The following is a 16,359-nucleotide window of genomic DNA, read 5'->3' on the forward strand; positions in this document are numbered from 1 at the left end:
CCTTTCCCTCTCCCATAGCCGATGCATGATTCCACTGGTTATCACATGTGTTCTTGACTCGAACCCATTTCCCTGTTGTTGGAATTTGCATTATAGTGTTCATTTAGAGTCTCTCCTCAGTCTTATCTCCTCCAACCCTGTAGTCAAGCAGTTGTTTTTCATCTGTGTTTTTACTCCCACAGTTTATCCTCTGCTTGTGGGTAGTATTTTTTTTAGATCCCTGCAGATTGTTCAGGGAAATTGCATTGATACTAATGGAGAAGTCTATCACCTTCGATTGTACCACAATGTATCAGTCTCTGTGTATAATGTTTTCCTGGTTCTGCTCCTTTCGCTCTGCATCACTTCGTGGAGGTTGTTCCAGTCTCCATGGAATTCCTCCACTTTATTATTCCTTTGAGCACAATAGTATTCCATCACCAACATATACCACAATTTGTTCAGCCATGTCCCAATTGATGGGCATCCCCTCGTTTTCCAGTTTTTGGACACTACAAAGAGCGCAGCTATGAATATTCTTGTACAAGTCTTTTTGTCCATTATCTCTTTGGGGTACAAGCCCAGCAGTGCTATGGCTGGATCAAAGGGCAAACAATCTTTTATCGCCCTTTGGACATAGTTCCAAATTGCCCTCCAGAATGGTTGGATCAATTCACAACCCCACCAGCAATGAATTAATGTCCCCACTTTGCCACATCCCCTCCAGCATTCATTACTTTGCATAGCTGTCATGTTAGCCAATCTGCTAGGTGTGAGGTGATACCTCAGAGTTGTTTTTATTTGCATCTCTCTGATTATAAGAGATGTAGAGCACTTTTTCATGTGCTTATTAATAGTTTTGATTTCTTTGGCTGAGAACTGCCTGTTCATGTCCCTTGCCCATTTTTCAATTGGAGAATGGCTTGATTTTTTGTACAATTGATTTAGTTCTTTATAAATTTGAGTAATTAAACCTTTGTCAGAGGTTTTTATGAAGATTGTTTCTCAATTTGTTGCTACCCTTCTGATTTTAGTTACATTGGTTTTGTTTGTACAAAAACTTTTCAATTTGATGTAATCCAGATTATTTGGACAAATCATTTTAATGCTCTTTGCCTCAATTTCCTCATCTATAAAATGAATTAGAGAAGGAGATGGCCAACCCACTCCAGTATCTTTGCCAAGAATACTTCAAATGGAGGTCACAAAGAGTTGGATACAATTCAAAAATAACTGGACATCAAAGCTGCTTTCTTATATATTAACCATGTATGTGTTATAATAAGGTGGGGAACTACACTGGATACTTTGCCTGATGTCTACAAAGCATCCCAGCTCTCCTCCTTAAAGGAAAGATCAAATTTGAACTTTCCTTCACTGGTCTCAGTGCACAAACTGTCTTGGAGAGTCTTGTATGAAAAATATATCTATTTTATTTATATTATAAAGGTTTAAATATAAGGATTATACAATAAGGATACCTCAGCACCAAGGGAACTAAATAACCACCCACTCCTCTTTCGTCTCAAGAAAAATTCTTCTGATCTTGGGAATTCACCCAAGCTACTCTGTTACTCCTTATACTGACTAAAATTCCCAAAAAACTATCTTAAATAAACTAACTAAATCCTTATATAAGTTCAGATATATTTGTCTTAAAGTTGTCTCCAAGTTATTAAAAGTAGTGAGGTCAAAAATGTCTGAGGCTCAATGGAACTGAGCTGTGACTCTAAAGAGAAATTCAAAGCACAGACAGGATCTTCTTGGTCTTCAAATCAAACGTTATATCAATAGTAGATGGTAACAGGTTCTCTTCCTAGTGTTTTCCAAAGTGTTCAAAGGAAAAAACACCAAGATACAGCAGGATTTTTCCTCCTTTACTCTCAAACCCAAAGTCTATGATGGGGGGGGGGGAGGAGAGAGAGGGGTGGGGGGAGAGAGAGAGAGAGAGAGAGAGAGAGAGAGGGAGAGGGAGAGGGAGAGGGAGAGGGAGAGGGAGAGGGAGAGGGAGAGAGAGACAGGGAGAGGGAGAGAGAGACACAGAGAGGGAGAGAGAGACACAGAGAGAGAGAAAGACAGAGAGAGAGACAGGGAGAGGGAGACAGAGGGGGGGAGAGAGAGAGAGAGAGAGAGAGAGAGAGAGAGAGAGAGAGAGAGAGAGAGAGAGAGAGAGAGAGAGAGAGAGAGAGAGAGAGAGAGCACGCTTGCTAACCCATTCTTCACCCAGGGCTAACTGTCACTTCACTTCTTTGCTCCTCCCTTTCTCCTTATATTCTAAACCTTCCACAGAATTCCTTGCATCAGCCTCTCTGCAGCCCCTGAGACAACATTCCACATTCCTTAACTTATGAAGCTTAACCTTATCTATATCTATATCTATATCTATATCTATATCTATATCTATATCTATATCTATATCTATATATATGTATTAATCTCATTCTTATATATGTGAATAGACCCAAGAGTCTCCAGGACTTTTATCACTTAAGCACGCCTTTCCTTCTTCTGGGTGATAACCACTGCCTCATTCATGTGATCTGCATGTAACTGGTCATCAGAGCCAGGCAAAACAAATTTAAGTTCAAATAAAGACCAAAAATCCTGCCCAATGAGACCCAAGAGCCTTACAGACAACCAGGTCCAATCAGAACACCTTGAGAACAAGAAGTGGGCTGTGCTACATGTGCGGTACATATTATACAAACTTGTGATATTTTCTTTTTATTTCTTTTCCTGTACAGAAACGATAATAATGGAAGTGAGGACTGCTCAGGCCAAGTGACACGCTCAGACCATTGGATTCCAGCTGTCTTAAGCTGCTTTCCCATTCCAACATCGTCCCAGTAGCCCCACCAACCAAATGCTCAGATATAACCTTAGCAATAACAAGTCCTCTCCCAAGACCAGGTTTGATGAGCACCAAGGGGCCAGTGAACCTACCTACCTTCTTGAGACAACCTAAAGCCAAGTATGCCATGGGAGAGGGCTTGCTGTGTGACCAAGAATCAAGATTGGATTATAGAAGAAAGTGCTGGCCAGCACCAGCTACATTCCACCCCCTTGGCAGGGCCAGTAGGGTCAGCCAATACTCACTGCCCCCCCAGGGTTGGTGTTGAGCAACAGACACATTTGCAGAGTTTAGCAGCCATCCTGCAAAACCAACAGGAATACCACTTGGCCAGAGTCCCCACAGAACAAGAATACATGAAAAGTAAATTAAAATGCCACACAGGCAATGAGTGTATCTCTCCTTTTAGACTGGGCTTTCCTATGAGTTAGTGACCACCCCTGTCAGGAAGGCTCAAGGAGATCCCACACCACAGGCAGGGCATTGCTTAATGATGGGAATGCAGGGAAGCCAAACACCCAGAATACCCTTGTCCTCCTGGATAAGCACTTGGTCCCCTGGCTGGCTTTCCTGCCTGCCAAAACCCATTCATTGATAGTGCAGGCTAAAATTGGACTGTCAAGGGTGGGAGGGAAGGGCAGATATGTTCAATCCTACAACTAACTTCTCCCCTACATAAAGGAAGTGTGGGTCCAGCCTGCTGTTTTGAGTGCCTTTCGGTCCATTTCCATGTGCAACACCCTAGACTACGCCCCACCTCCTTGGTGTTGCAGCCAAAGATGATATTCCTCTTTTTCTTTTTAACACAAGCATCACATCCACAGCACCTGGGTAATGGAAATACCTAGAGAAGAGTTAAGTCCAAGGGCTTTCCACTGTGACATCATCAAATTAGTGTCAGATGTTGCTATGCAACCAGCCACTCACTATCCCCCAGGCTTCTGACAAAGCAGATGGACAAAGCAAAACTCTTACCTAGCACTGCCAGGGGTCTAAGGTCCCACAGTGATAGGAAACTTCCCTTTCTCCACTGTGGCAACATGACTGGTGCCCCACCTCTCTAAAGAAAAGATTCCGATGAGCTTACCTGGAGGATGAGAATGAGAATGAGGAGGAGAGGAGAGATAGAGACAAAGGCAGAAAGATGCTATAAATATTTAAAGAGCTGTGCTACTGAGTTAAGGTCCCAACATTTGTAATAGATGCCCCAGGAAATCCTTGTAGAGGTCACATTGCATGAGAGAAATGGTTTCAAAATTGGGCTCCATGCCTCACTTGTCCAATCACAGCTTCAAAATAGGCAGGACCTAAAATAACAAGGTGTAGAGCTATATGGTGTGGTCTCCCAAACTGCTTCACTGATTCCCATCAGGATCAAACCTCCCTTTTGATTTAATTCCCTTTCCTTCCATCAGGATCCCAAAGATAATCTGGGGTTCTGCCTATGAGGAAGGAGACTTGTCCTTCCCAACTGAAGGCCTATTCCCCTCCTACCACCGCCACCCCATTCAGACATGATATGCCACACACCAATGCTTAGGACCAAAGTAAGAAGGGCGAATATGGGCTGAAATGCTGGTGATAGAACATGCCAATTAGGATGTGCACAAAGCTGAAAAGAAATCAGGCCAGCCCTAAAGGAAATCAGACAGTGAGCCCAGAGGAAATTCAATAAACTATCTAATAAATTACCTTTTCTCTGTGTCTTTTTTTTAAGTTTTCACTGATTATATATCCGTCAAGTGCCCAGCATCCTCAAGTATACTAGCTACAACCACTCCCTGAAACCTTTCTTTGGAGTAAACCAAGTAGGTATTCCTAAGGTGGGTGGAAGCAAAGTAATTGGTAGGGATGGTCACTTGGGGGAAGAGAACGTACATTCAAAGCCTGAAGATATTCAAAATTTGATAGCAATAGCAACTCAAAGTAGAGTTTTTCTGAGACACCAACCTTGACTGCCTGAGACCTACAATGGGATTTGTATTACAAAAGATAAGGAAAATCTAGATCATTCCACTCTCCCACAGCACAAACCCAAGGAAATGGCATCAATAGCTATGGAACACTTTAGCCAGAGGAATTTCCAAATAGTGACCATCTATTTCAAAACTATAAAATGCATTCTGTCCACCAATCAATCAACAAATATTAAGTGCCTACTATGAGCCAGACACATATAAAACATGCAGGAAAATCAGAGCTGATGATGAACAGTGAAAATTAGCCATGAATTCAGCCCTGATCCTGAGAAGCCTAGTGAACTATGAACTTTCTTTTCTTTTGAACTCTTATCTTCTACTCCAAGGCAATAAAGGCTAGACAGTTGGGGTTAAGTTGACTTGCCAATAGTCACACAGCTAGGAAATATCTAAGGTCATATTTAAACCCAGGACCTCCCATATCTCCAGGCACTCTATCCACTGAGTCACATTGCTGTCCCTGGATTAGGAACATTCAAGAAACACCGAAAGGATTTTATAAAACTTAGATGTTTGAATCTAGACCCATATTGGTGAACCTATGGCACATGTACTGGTGGGGGCTGCTCCCCTCCCCCTCTTCACCACACTTGAGGACATTTCTCACATCAACCACCCCTCTGCCCATCAACCCAATGGGAGCACTTTCCTCCCTCCCCTGTCTAGGGTAAGACAGGGGGCTCATGCAGAGTGAGGGTGCAGTTTGGGCACTCGGTCTCTAAAAGGTTTGCCATCACTGCTCTAGACCAAGCAAGGCAGACAAGTCCTCATGGGAGAGATAGATTACTACTGCTCTTTGGTCATAGTTTTCCTTTTAATTGATTAAATCACATAAAATCTCTTAAACCTTGAGTTAGAAGAATGGCATATTTCATTGTTTGTGCTGGAGTCAGTACCCCTATATCCAGGCTTTTCTATGACTATCAGAAAAGAGTACTTTTTTGTCCAGACTTGTGATTTCCTGGGCTTGGGCTATATCTGATTTAGATCTCCCTCCATAGGCACAACGTGTCCCCACTCACTTATTATTTTTTTCTAAAATCATAATCTTCTGTCTTAGTATCAATTTTAAGACAGAGAATGGTAAGGGCTAGGCAATTGGGGTTGAGATTTGCCTATTGTCACACAGCTAAGAAGTCCTTACTCCTAAGAAAGTTACCTAGAAGCACTGAGTGGTTAAATCATTAGCATATGGTCATGCAGCTGCTATCACCTTAAAATATAATGTAAATAATGTACTTCAGAGAATTCACTTGCTTTGTCCAAGGGCACATAGCGAGGATCAGAGATAGGAATTGAAACTGGGTTTTTCCAGATTCCTGTCTAGATGTTTCCACTGTAACCTGCTGTCTCATGGAAAAACCTAAAGGTGAAAGAACTTAGAACAAAAAAGAGCTTTACCAGCCCCCTCTTTTTTTAAATAACCCTTATCTTCTGTTTTAGAATCAATAGTAAATGTCAGTTCCAAGCCAGAAGACTTGTTAAGAAGACCTGAATTCAAGCCCTACCTGGGACACATACTAATTGTGTGACCCTAAGCAAGTCACTTTCGCTTTTCCATCCCCTAGTCAACTCTGAAGTAGAGGGAAAGGTGTCATCTGCATGAATTGAGAGAATTTCCTTATCAGGATTTTTCTGTACAAATGATACCACAAGTTAAGTACCCAAAAGGGAAGGGAGCATTTAAATATTCCTACTAAATATTCCTATTAAATATTCAGTGGTGCCAGATGTTGTTTGTTTGTCACACACACACCCCTGCCCCTCCCTCTGTCTCTCTGTCTCTCTGTCTCTCTCTATCTCTCTCTCTCTGTCTCTGTCTCTGTCTCTCTCCTCCCTTTAGGGTCACTATGGTTATAAAAAACGTAAACACAAAACTCAGGACAGAGCAGCTGTCAGCATTTGCTCCCTCACTCCCTCAAGGGAAATTAAAATTCACTTTGCAAATCTGACTTCTCAACCCAGATTATTTCCTATGATCCCCGGGTCAGCTACACAATAGACAGGCTAAAACAAGACATTTCACAAACTTCATAACTGAGGAAGGCATCTCTGAGCTGCAGGACTTCCATCTTCAAAGAAACCAAACTCGCCTGTGTTCTCAGCCTGTCTTCAAAGGTACCCTTCCAGAAGGACCGGCAAGAGAACCCAGGAAAACAGAACAGAGAATCTTGGTAATGAAAGAAAACCTGGAAATGTTCTATAAATAAAGCCTGCCAATAAATAAGTCAATGAAAAATTAGGAGAAATGATCTTCAGTTATTATTGGGTTCTGGAGTCAAGCAGAGAAAGAGGGATACTAGGGAGCTCAAGTCAAGACAAGCCCTCCATGGACATCAGGTGAGTCACAGAACCTCCTTATATGCTTTCATTCATTTCATTCGACAAGCATTTATTAAGTATCTACCAGGACTGGTGCCAGATTATATTATCTTTCAGTAAACTCCATGAACACAATTAAGTAAATACAAAGTAAAGACAGAAATTGGGACTGGCTCTAGCAATTGGGGATTGGGAAAGTCCTAATTAGAAGGCTGCTTTAGATGAGCTTTAAAAAGAACTGGGGGGTAGGGAGGGGTGTAGCTAGGTGGTTCTGTAGATAAAGAGCCAGTCCTGGAAATACTTCCTTACCGGGCAACTCTGAGCAAGTCACTTACCCCCCAATTACTTGGCCCTTACCACTCTTCTGCCTTGGAGTCAATACTTAGTATTAATTCTAAGACAGAAGAGAAGAGAGGAAGAGAGAAAGGGAAGAAAAAAAGAGAGAAGGAAGGAAGGAAGGAAGGAAGGAAGGAAGGAAGGAAGGAGGAAGGAAGGAAGGAAGGAAGGAAGGAAGGAAGGAAGGAAGGAAGGAAGGAAGGAAGGAAGGAAGGAAGGAAGGAAGGAAGGAAGGAAGGAAGGAAGGAAGGAAGGAAGGAAGGGAGAGAGGGAGGGAGGGAGGGAGGGAGGGAGGGAGGGAGGGAGGGAGGAAGGAAGGAAGGAAGGAAGGAAGGAAGGAAGGAAGGAAGGAAGGAAGGAAGGAAGGAAGGAAGGAAGGAAGGAAGGAAGGAAGGAAGGAAGGAAGGAAGGAAGGAAGGAAGGAAGGAAGGGAGGGAGGGAGGGATGAAGGAAGGAAGGAAGGGAGGGAGGAAGGGAGGAAGGGAGGAAGGGAGGAAGGAAGGAAGGAAGGAAGGAAGGAAGGAAGGAAGGAAGGAAGGAAGGAAGGAAGGAAGGAAGGAAGGAAGGAAGGAAGAAGGAAGGAAGGAAGGAATCCAGCCAGTTTTTCCAGATACTAAATTATCTGTTCAGCTATGAGAACAACATAAATAATACATGTTAAGTTTATGTACCACAACATTGTCACCACTCTTTGTGCTCACTCCCACCCTTACTCCTACCCCAATCTTAGCTGCAGTGCTCATCATCACATAAAACAAATACAAAGTTCTCCAGGAGACAAAAAACAGAATCATGGACACTATGCTTACCATAGAGTGAAAAGGATGCTGTATATTTCCTGTAATTTAGTAAAGGTGACCAGTCCTAATTAAAAACAAAACGAGCTCATAGAAAGGAACAGTCCAGTGAAAAATGACTAGGTTGGATTATAAAAACCCCAATTTTCCATGATTATGGCCTAATCTCAATGTGGAGCTAATTTCTGGGAATTCATGCCAATTGTTTTGACTTGCAAAAATTCAGGATGACAAATTGCTTGTTGAATATGCCTGTTATAGGAAGCTAGCCCAAATGCCAAAGAAAATGGATAAGCCCCTGTCTAATACTCTAAAAACTACAAGTTGTACCTTATGCCTTTCAGAGTGAATTGACAGGATAACCACACTTAGTCTCACATACTCTAAGTAGATATAGTAATATATTCAGTATCTGCCACTCTTTTGGAGCCTGGCCAGGAGAGATGGAGAAGTCACAGTTTGAGAGATAGGGACCATCCAAGACAGACAGGGCTCAAAGGTGCAGACTTTAGAAGACAATAAGAGTGTAGGGGAAAGGGGAGTCGCATATTTGTAAGAGAAGATGAACTGTTGTAGGTAAAGAAAGTATATATAATGTTCAGATGGTCACTTAGAACAAAAAAAAAGGGAAAAAGGCAACAACTTGGGGGAAATCAGCTGCAGAGATGACCTCTTTTCCAAGGACTTAAGGAGACTTGAGTCACTTTTGCTTACTGAAGTGGACCTCCAGAAGTTCTTTAGTCCAAATCCTACTTGTGGAAAATATGAGAAGAGTCTCCAAAAAATATGGAAAGAATTTGGAACTTGGGGTATGGAAGATGAATTCAAATCCTCTCTCAGTAATTCAAGAGTTTATGTGACCCTGGACAAGTCTGTTAACTTCTCCTAGTCTGAGTTTCCCCATCTATAAAATAGGAGAAATAACAGCACTCCCATGGGTTTTTGGAGGGGGTTTTTTTGAGGATCAAAATAAGAGAATGAAAAGAGCTTTGAAAACTTTAAGATGCTATGTAAATACCGGCTAATATTACTCTCCCAAAAAAAAAAAAGATAATGTATATATATATATATATATATACATACGCACACCTTTGTACTTCATAATCTACCTCAATGACTAATTTCTTAATTGCTTTCAATGTCATGGAGGTTTCCTTTCTAATTCAAATGGTTATTGTTACAATTTACAATTACTCTTGCTTTTTTTTTAAAGATAAAATAAAAAGTATATTGACTCACTGGATAAGAAATGGAAGATAGTTCAAACAAAGGCCAGATTTAAATAATTCTGCACTGTCCCAGTTCTACTTATTCTTGGGCAAACCTTTTAGTATCTCTTAACTTCTTCATCTCAGATATAAAGGAGTTACAATGTGGAATATGACATATTTTGTTACTTTTAGGCATGACACCCCTACTCTTCTCTTTCTCTTTTCTCACTGGAGTAACTCATTCACCCAATCTGGGCTCCTGTTGGCAGGTCTAGGAATTCCCAGATTACAGTGACTATATTACAACTCACTCTCAGAGACCTAAGGGTAACCCTGATGGGAGGAAATTCTACTTCTGTGACTCCTGAGCCCCCATCAGTGTAATACTATTTGACAAACTAGGCATGATGACACCACTAACTCTTAACTGAAAATATTTACTAACAAAATGCAAAACAGGAATAAATAAAACCTAAAATTCTACCCATATACCTGAAATACCCTTTTCCATCAATGTACATAGAGGAGATTCCCTTAGGGAGAATGCCCTTCCTCTCCTTAAAACATAGTTTCTGTTCCAATTCACTATAAGTGAAGTAAGGCTACTTCCCTTGCCCATCTGAGTAGAGCTGCTTCTCTGCTGCTGCTATTTTCTCAGGATCACCAATATAGTGTGTTAAGATCTTTCAAAAAAATAATAAAACAGAAGCCCTAAGCCTAGGGTCTGCAGAACCTTTCCATGTATAGTCTCTTGCCTAAGTTATGGAGGGTTTCCACATCAGACAGTAGAAATCATGGTTAGGAATGATGGAAGGCAGAATATTTCCTAACCAATCATTCCTTAAAAACTTAATCCTTTTCCCTCCAATTATTCCTCCAAAAAGCAAAAAATATTCTCTTATCATCTCTTCCTAGTATCAAAATTTTTCTTCCAAGTAGCAGACAGTAATACAAGTTCTGAGGAGTCTTCTTAGTCTAACTCAGAGGTATGGATTTGACCAAGACTACTACTGCTCCAGAAGGACAACTAGTTGGCATCCTGGATAGAACACCAGGCCTAGAGTTAGAATGACCTGAGTTCAAATCTGATCTTGGACTTTTTACTAGCTAAGTGATCCTGGGCAAATCACTTAACCCTACTTGTCTCAGTTTCCACATCTATAAAATGAGCTGGAGAAGGAAAAGAGGAAGATATGGCCAAATGAATATAGAATTCCAGAGAATAGCAAAGAGAGTTAGGAAGGTTTCCTTAAATAATCAACAAAAAGTAGAAGAAAAAAGAATAAGAAAGCTAAGAGATCTCTTCAAGAAAATTAGAGATATCAAGAGAACATTTCATGCAAAAATGGGCATAATAAAAAAAAAAGAGTTAGCAAGAATACACAGAAGAATTTTACATCACCAATAACCTTGATCTAAAGCCAGACATCCTGGAGAATGAAGTCAAGGAAGCTTTTCTATCAAAGTTAGTAAAAATGATGGAATTCCGACTAAACTATTTAAAAACCTTAAAAGATGATGCTATTGAAGTGGCACATTCACCATGCCAGCAAATTTAGACAATGTAACAGTGGCCACTGGACTATAAAAGATCAATTTATGTCCCAATCCTAAAGAAGGGCAATGCCATAGAATGTTCAAATTACCAAAGAGTTGCACTCATTTCACACACCAGCAGGGTTATGCTGAAGATCTTGCAAGCTAGTTTGTAAACCAAAAACTACCAGAAGGGCAAGCTTTTGAAGACGTAGAAGAATCAGAGACCAGATTATACTACATACAAATGTATCTGTTACCACAATGAAGTAGGTATTCCTTCATCATGACCAATGCATTCCATCCCATTCTGTACACCCTTGTCTATGCTCTCCTACTAATCTTCTGTCAGGGATCTTATTTGGTTACCAATAGTGCACACAGGCTATCTGCTATGCTTCATTCTTATTGCATGACCAGCCCACCCCCTTTTCCAGTAGATATATACCTCTTTAACAATATCTTTGTTTCTTATGCATAATTCATCATTGAGAGGATGCTGCCAGCTATTTGCACCCATTGAAATTCTTCTCTCCATTATCCTTTGGATGGGATCCAATTTTGGTTTTCGGAGACTGTGGTTATTACATGATTTGCATCAATAAATCTTCAACAAAAGAATACTGATCGTAAAAAGATGAGAATTTATTTACAAGAGAAGCCTGAGATTTTTTAAAGAACAATTTCCTAATACAATGTAACTCACACTCATTACTTTATTCAATTCTAGAAGCAATTCATTGTCTATATATGTCTATTCAAGATATATTTCTTCATGGTCCAACTTATTATAGAGCATGATCTAGACAATAAATATTCTTCATCCACTTAGTTGTATCTGTGTAGATAGTTGGGCCAAAACATTTTGAGTGATATGAATCTCATTTAGGAAGCTATGAGAGGGAATTCAAAAGGAAGAGAACAGAATATTTTAATGGGACAGCAGGATGACAAATATATATTAAGAACATGTAATTATGCAAAAAAATTCAGAAACTACATATAGTTTGTGCTTAATAAATGTTTTTTCAGTGGAATGGAATCCATAATAGGCTTACTGAACAATTTGATGAGGGAATGAATTAGACATTTGGAACTTTAAATATGGCCAGAACATATAAGCTTATTTTTTAATCCCTCTGATTCTTATTTACTGATGTTAGGTAAGTCCCTTAACTCTTCTGTGCCCCAATTTCTTCATTAATAAAATGAAGTTAAGGGGGAAGCTGGGAGAGATGGGAGGTCCTAGGTTCAAATCTGGCCTCAGACACTTCCTAGCTGTGTGACCCTGGGCAAGTCACTTGACCCCCACTGCCTAGCCCTTACGACTCAATACATAGTATTGATTCTAAGACAGAAGGTAAGGGTTTAAAATAAAATAAAGTGAAGTTAAAACAAGATGATCTCTAATATCTTTTCTAACTCTAGATCTATAATCCTAAGAAAACTATTTAAATTCTTGGGTCCTTAAATTCATATCTTAACTTTGTTGGTGATATCTTCTTGGTGCTAGAGAACTGACCTGAGAATAATAACAGCTGAGTTATTTATCTGTGATGTTGTTATTTAGTCATTTCAGTCCAGTCAGATTCTTTGTGATTCCATTTAGGGTTTTCTTGGTGGAGATACTCGAGTGGTTTGCCATTTTCTTCTCCATCTCATTTTACAGATGAAGAAACTGAGGCAAACAAGGGTAAGCAATTTGCCAAGGGTCATACAGCTAGGAAGTATCTGAATTCAGAAAGATGAGCAGCAAAACTCAAAACTCATTCTCCCAAAGCAAGGTTGGCTCTGTCTCCACACAGGACTCTAGAGAAACCTTTCTGGGGTTTGGGTTGGGTTTTTCTCTAACATCAAGTCAAAGAAACTATTCTATTGTGTTCCACTCAAATTTAACTTCCAATGATTAGTGTGCCAAGCCCACAATTAGCTTTTACAAAGGGGCATTTACAAAGGGACAAAGATATAGCAAAGACAGAACTTCAAATATTAACTCCCCAACACTTCGAGCATACTCTCTCCTGGGCCATGCAGGTTGCTGGGAATTTTGCTCCTTATTCTCTGGCTTCCAATAAATCCTGGCATAGGCTAAGCTCTTAGATTATGATGGCTCTCTCTCTCTCCTGACCTTTCAAAGCTCACATGCCCTTAGCTGTCTCCAATACACCTTCACCTAAATCATGAAAAGGGAAGCACAACAGATATGGAAGCAATGGCAAGTCCATGGACTCCCAAGCCATATTGCAGCAGCCCCAGTGGAGAGAAAAAGCCTGAGGTCTCCCAACAGAGGACTTTCAACAATCCTTACCTTGAATACAGAAATGAGGTCTAGATTTGCTTTGACCAATCAGTAGCTTCGAAGTCAATCAACAATCCATCTCCTCATCATGTAATTAGCAGCCCAGAACCAATTAAAGAATGTCTGTATATACCCCAAAACAAAGAGCAGGACATTTGCATTACTGGCCCACTACATGGTTTCCTAAAGGCTCTTCTTCTTAGGGATTGCAATTACTCAGGCATAGTAGAAATGGTCGCCAACACCATCCCATTCCCTAACATATTTCTTTAAGTTTGCAGAACACTTTATATAAGCTTATTTGATTCTCAAAAGAGCTTTGTAGGTTGTATGGTACAAGTATTATTTTCCTTATTTTCCAAATGGAGAAACCAGTTCAAAGAGGTAAAGTACTTGGTCTGGGATTTTAATGCAATACTCCTTCTACTATACCCCACTGCCTCCCAGTGGCTGGGAGAGAAGATGCTATTCAGAAATCCCAAACCATTTTCAATCCTGGGGTACTGAGACAATGACACTAGCACAATAACAGCCTTTTTTAAACCTTTACCTTCCATCTTGGAATCAACACTAAGTATTGGTTTCAAAGCAGAAGAGTGGTAAGGGCTAGGCAGTTGGGGTTAAGTGACTTGTCCAGGGTAACACAGCTAGGATGTGTCCACATAGCTGCTCCACAAACAACATCTTACAAGAGCTTTGGGAAAAATGATCTAAAAAGGTTTGAGGTATGATGTCAGTAGTGGACTCTGTATCTGTTGTCTGAGGGCCAATCTGGTTAAGTTCATGAGGGTCATCATCACTTTGGAAATGAATTTTTAAATCATGAGAACTCCTAAAGACCATTTACTAAGTCTTAGAGGGATAGCAATTGGTGTAATTGCTGGAGTGTCCACAGGAACAAAATCACAGATCCTTGCAATATTAAAATAGGGTAGAAGTACTCAAATATGTGAGATCCACAATGTGGAATGGTGATTAGATTTGCATAAGCCCAGAGAGCAGAACTAGGATCCATAGAGGATCAAACAAGAGTTTGGAGGCAGAGGATCTGTGTTTAGATCCGAGCTACAATACTTAAAACTGTAGGACCTTGAGCAAGTCACTTATCTCTCTGGGTATCAGTTGCCCCATATGTATATGAAAGGGTTGGATGATCTCCAAGGTATCTTCCAACTCTGAATCTTACAGTTCTTACAGCATAAATTACAAAGAAACAAATTTCAGTTTAGCGTAAGAAAAAAATTCCAAACGATTAGAGAACTGTCTAAAAGTAGAAAGGGCGATCTTGAGATGCAGAGAGTTCTCCACCCCTTGGAGATCTACAAGTGAAGGACTGATCACCCCCAATTTCCACAGAAATTTCCACAGCTCTGTAAAGCTACTCTGTTGATTTGGATTGGACTAGATGACCTCTGACGTCAAGTCCAATTCTAAGATTGGATAATTTTGTGATTCTCTAAAAGATGGATTGAACAAGAGAAAGACTGGAGAGACTGAAGGCAGAAAAACAAATTGGGTGCTAATCCAGTAATCAATATGAAATCTAATGAGGACCTGAACTATGGTGCTTAACCATGACAGTAGAGAGGATGGAATAATAATTGTGGAGGTTGAATGAAAGGGACTCAACAACAGATGCAGATGGGGGGAAAGGAGACAAGGGAGTCATAGGTCAGAGTAGCCTAGATAGAGAACAGGCACAGACCTCAGAAGCCATCTATAATGATACCAAGGTTTTGAACTTGGGTGCCTGAAAGAAAGCAATGTCACTAACAGAAATGGAAAAGTTGGCAGAACAGACAAGTTTGGGAGGATGGGAGAGAGATGATGAGTTTGGTATCTTGCCTTGGGCAGAATTGGACAGTTATATGAGAACAGAATAAAAAATGATCAGGACTCCAATCTGAGAAGATGAAGGCAGGAAGGAGATAATTGAAATTGAGTGGCACACATTTGATTTGTGTTACAATTTCCAAACTACAATCTGTGGAACATAGTTCCAATCTTTCTGACTTTGGCAGCAATCCAGAACACTTGAGCCCCCAAAGATGCTCTTAGAGGAGACAGTGCCAAGTTAAAGAGGACTATTTAATGGGCCTGGCAAGTCAACACTGGGCAGAGGAGAGAGTTTATTTTCCTATCATTCTCTAGAGGCCCATGAGTAAATTCAAGGCATCACTCAGAACAGATGTTTCCAGGTAAAAAGTGACTTACTCTGAAAGGTTAATGAAATTGCTAAATGTCATCCATTTCTCCAGTGTGCTCAAGGACCAAGTGAAATTTTGGTCCAATATGCAAACAGCTCTCTATACCTCTTGGGTAGAAGATTTCAATGATCACGTGTGGAAAAGAATTGCTTCTTTATGATTAAGGTTTTTTAGACTTTTCATTTCCTAGGATTTGCTTCCCTCTGGCTGCCACATATCTTTCCAATGTAACCTGAGTTTCTAGTCTTCATAGAACACTCTATGGGAGCCAGTAACTGTTCTTAAATATTTTTAAAGTTTTAAAATTTTTCTGTGTTTTTCTTTTTAGGTCACCCATTGTTGAATGAATGAATATGAATGATATGTGTTCCCCAAATATTTATTAAGGACCCACAATGTGCAAAACATTGTGCTAGATGATAAGGAGGTTGTTGTTTTTTTTTTTTTTAATTCAATATTGCCCTATTAACTTACTGGTGTAGGGTGGTCCCCACTGAGAAAACTGTCTCTTCCAATGTAGAGTGCCATCTATTATGCAATTTCTATTCTTAGAAAGATGAGAGGATTAATGAGCAGAGAGCTCCTCCCAAAGGGATTTCAAGAGGGCACCCAGGCCAACCATGTTTTAATTTCCCAGCTACCATACTCCATCATGCACCAGAGATCTCTTCATTCTACAAGATTATGTCAGCCATGGAACTCAGAGTTCTTCAGAATCCATTCCATCTTGGATCCCTTTCTTCTTCTGATTAGAGAGTGAAGAGTAGTGAGCCCCTCACAAAATTTCCACTTAAGGAAAATGATCAGACCAACCATCTCTCCATTTCCCACCCACTACACTC

The 16,359-nt window shown here is 40.4% G+C and overlaps 1 protein-coding gene across 1 annotated transcript in view; it reads left to right on the plus strand.

Annotated features, from left to right (window-relative positions):
- Positions 1-4,521, plus strand: part of SYT9 (synaptotagmin 9) — a 228,709-nt gene extending 224,188 nt beyond the window's left edge. The window contains exon 7 of the mRNA XM_007496995.3: positions 2,724-4,521. Within this exon, the coding sequence (XP_007497057.1) occupies positions 2,724-2,732 (9 nt within the window). The 3' untranslated portion in view covers positions 2,733-4,521. The remainder of the gene's footprint in view (positions 1-2,723) is intronic.
- Positions 4,522-16,359: the final 11,838 nt, after the last annotated feature.

Source organism: Monodelphis domestica, chromosome 6 (genome assembly GCF_027887165.1).
Source record: "Monodelphis domestica isolate mMonDom1 chromosome 6, mMonDom1.pri, whole genome shotgun sequence".
Classification (NCBI taxonomy): Eukaryota; Metazoa; Chordata; class Mammalia; order Didelphimorphia; family Didelphidae; genus Monodelphis; species Monodelphis domestica.